Genomic DNA, 3748 nt, shown 5'->3' on the forward strand with positions numbered 1-3748 from the left:
ATGCAATATAACGTTATATTTTTTAAGTTTATCGTATCCTGGCTGATCCTCGCCGTAAAACCAGTGGATTTCTTCAATTTGAGGTTCAAACATTTGTTTTAAATGTTTAATCAGTTTTTCTACGAAATATGTCTTACCACTTTGGCTAGGCCCGCAAAGTATGATGTTACAACTGTGATAAAAATGGTACATTATCACCGCGTAGCTGAAACCAGAATGAAATAAAATGGACATTTTGTTTTTATATATAATATTTTTTATTTTTGACAATAACAAAACACGTTTTCCCGTGACACACCCCCCTACCACGTGGAAAGCGGCCGGCGCGCTAGAGACACACCCCCCTCGTGACCACCGACGCGCGCGGATAGCGGATCGAGAGAGAGAACGCGCGCGCGCCTCTCTCTCTCTCTCTCTCTCTCGTACGCGGAGACCGGCGACCGCGGAGACCGGCGCCTCTCGACCCGCGGCTCGCCCGCATAAGAGCGAAGGTTTTTTTTAAGCGCGTATTTTATATCCGAATGGAACTGTTCGGTAATTCGATAAAACCCGAACTTTATCCATTACGGGCCGATACGCTTTTTCCAAGTCGACGCTAACGAGCGTATGATCCGGAAGTCGACGTATTTGTTTGGGCAGAGGCACGGCAAACGCCGCCGGTATTTCAGTTTCTTCGTCAGTCACTCCTAGCATAGTTTTTAAATTTTCGCCGTTAATGATATGCTGATTACCGACATTAATTCGAAATCCTTTCACTTTCGTAACGTTAAATTTTTCGCCCGTATCCGGATTTTTCACCCAAAACGAGTAATTTTTTGGCCCGCCATACGCGGCTTCGTAAATAAACGAATTCTTTCCATAACCGGATAACTCGCTGACCATATCGCCCAAATAATGGCCCGTAGATATAAGGGGTTGTTTCGAGACGTACTGGAGGGCATCAGTGTCCAAATATAACGCGTTCTCTCCGACTATTTCAAGATATTTTAATAAAACTAATCTCGCTTGACAGGTTGTATAAGCGGCAATTACGCAATTTGTATGTTTTAGAGGGATTTCCGCTTCCTTGATGGGGGCTGATTTCACTAGAAGAGTCGTATCGTTGACTGTCAAAACCGATTTTACGTTGATTTCCGGATTTGATAGCAGTTCAAAGAACACTTTGGGTTCGCGAACGATTTCAGTTTTGGTCACAATGGATCGCTGACCGAGTTTTCTGAAAAAAGATCGTTTTAATATCTATCACGCTACCTAATATGATTTATAACCCCCAATGGGGGGGTAATAAAATCCATACAGACCCCCACATGGAATTCAGCATTAATTTCGAGATGGCTCGAAGACCTTCGTTTTTGGAGACTTTGGTAGGGTCCAATTTGACCCCTTCATGACGTTCGAAAGCCGCAATGTATTCAGCCTGGGCTTCGGAGGTCTGACAATCTGACGGCCAGCCGCTCGCCTCCACCTTGGTTTTTAGGAAACAGTCAACGTAATCTCGAAAAATCCCACCGCTGTCTGTTGCAGGATCGTATTGCGTCACCGTGTATGACCAGGCCTCAATTTTTTTTGTAATTTTGTATCCGCGATTTACCGCCCATCTTAATTCGTCGATTACCCAAACGCCTTTAAGCATTCTTTCGTCGTCAGAATGCTCGCAGTCACCCTGATACCGTAAATCGGCACACGTCCGGCATAGGGTAAACGTTAACTTTTTGTTAACGGTCCGATACGGAAGAATAGGATGGAATAAATTGGTTGGCGGGAGCACGTTACATAACAATAATCCCTCAAAATCGTCAATGGCTGGAATATCGCTACCGAGCAGAATTGTCGGATGACCAACGGGGACTTTGCCACTATAAAAAGGAAAACACACTTAAATATTTGTTTTCGTTATATATATTTTTCGATATAATACCGTTTGTTTATAAAAGGGTACAGGCTGCAAATGTCCACGTAGAATATTTTATCGTCGGTCCCTTCAACGTTACAGTACGTTCGTAGGGCTGATACTCTGCCCCCGAAAAAAGTGGCTCGCGGGTCTAAACGTTCAGTTAAAGTTTCCGAAAAATTAGAATTTTTTAAAAATTCATTTATGGCTGGATTTTGTTGTTTTTCCAAAATCCAATCGCACCCCCATTGTTGAATGACGGTATAACCCATTTCTTTAAGTTTATTGGTTGTCCGCATCGTGTTGGAAAATCGTGTATTAAGGGTATCGCTCGCGTTAGCGTATAATGGCTGGTTCCTATTTACAGAGTCCCCGAAGCAAGTCCTACAACCGTGATACCTTTAATGAAAAAAAACCTGTTTATATTTTGTCTCTTCGAACTTTTTAAAATAATACTTACCAACAGCCCTGATATTGTAGAGCGTTTTTCTCACCGATTAGACCATCAATTTTAATTTTTCCAGCACGCGGTTCTCGACCATTCAGCGTTGATACGATGGTAACATTCCGGACATGCGCTTCCCAAGCCAGCCATTCTAAAGCCTCGGTGGATTGAGGCTCGGATAACCGATACAAATTAGCCGGTATTATGCCAATCGTTTCTGGCTCCAAAAATTTTTTCCTTAGCACGTAACTACACACTGACGCGATAGTCACGCCCACGCTAAACGGATTAACTTCGCACAAGTCTTGAAATAGTTTCATAAACTTTAAACAACCCTTAGCTAATATGTGGGTATCTCTAGAACAATAGAGTTTTAACGTTTCGAGGTAATTAAATCCCGAACTCTTTTCGGATTCGAGAGCGTACCATTTGTTAAAACTTTCGCGGTCTTTCGCCGTGAAATATTGGGCCCCGTAAGCTTCCAAGGGGGGCAGCGAGTTCTCCGAGACGTAGTTTGTTTGTTCGGGTTTGTAAATGTCAAAATTATTATCAACTACGTTGAATAGAAAATGAGGGAAAAAATCTTTCGTATATTCGCGACCCAGCTCGAACGTATCCGCGAATTTCGACAGAGGAATGGGTATATAATTATACGAATCCGATAGAGTTAAATTGTGTAGTTTCAGTTGCAAGATGCGAGTTCCATTTATTATCGGATCGGGCTCAAACGAGTCGGCACTCTCCATTATAACTTGTAATAGGAGTTGCGTATCATAATTACTCGCATTATGTCCCAGCGCGGTCACTCTTCTTATCCGAGCCAGTGTTCTTAAATATTCGAAAAAGTTTCGCGCGGAATCTGAACCCAGAAATTGTCGTTGGCGAACGCCGCAAAATCTGCATGCTACGTCGGGGGTATCAACACACGCGACACAATAAGTTTCCGACACACATAAAATGGGTTGATGAATATAACAGTTTTTCTTATCGGGGTGCCGTTTGGTTTGGACCGTTTCAAAATCGTAAAATATCCACATTTGAGTGGGCTGACCGTTGGAATCGAAACGGGGTAACGGGTGTCGCGGGTCTTTTATTACTTGGATGTAACATTGATGTCCCGAGGGGGAAAACTTACGACAAACGGTACAATACTGTTCGGTACAAGAATGCAGCTGGCCGTCGCGTTTAGTCAAATCGATTAGAATCGAACATTCCGTGCAATGAAATAAATTTTGACATAATGATAATTTATCGCCGGTTAATTTTATTTTATGATGAGCGTAGCAATCGACACCCGTAAACTTACGTAAACAGTCGGGACATTTTATTATATCTCCGGTACATTTTATGGCCCTGCAGCACGCGAAACAATAGTCTGAACACGCGTGGGTGCTATCTTGTCTGTACCCCTC

General features: G+C 42.9%; 1 protein-coding gene across 1 annotated transcript; it reads right to left on the reverse strand.

Moving 5' to 3' along the window:
- Window positions 1-498: 498 nt before the first annotated feature.
- LOC149941413 (uncharacterized) lies at window positions 499-3282 on the reverse strand. The gene is made up of 5 exons (XM_090179466.1): window positions 2352-3282; window positions 1919-2290; window positions 1302-1856; window positions 864-1216; window positions 499-686 (listed from the first exon to the last, which is right to left on the reverse strand). Exons 1-5 carry the CDS (start codon window positions 3080-3082, stop codon window positions 499-501), a joined length of 2199 nt encoding a protein of 732 aa, XP_090035592.1. The 5' UTR covers window positions 3083-3282.
- Between the last annotated feature and the right edge of the window lie 466 nt (window positions 3283-3748).

The sequence above is a fragment of the Leiobunum rupestre genome, chromosome 6 (assembly GCF_980474605.1).
Source record: "Leiobunum rupestre chromosome 6, qqLeiRupe1.1.hap1, whole genome shotgun sequence".
Lineage (NCBI taxonomy): Eukaryota > Metazoa > Arthropoda > Arachnida > Opiliones > Sclerosomatidae > Leiobunum > Leiobunum rupestre.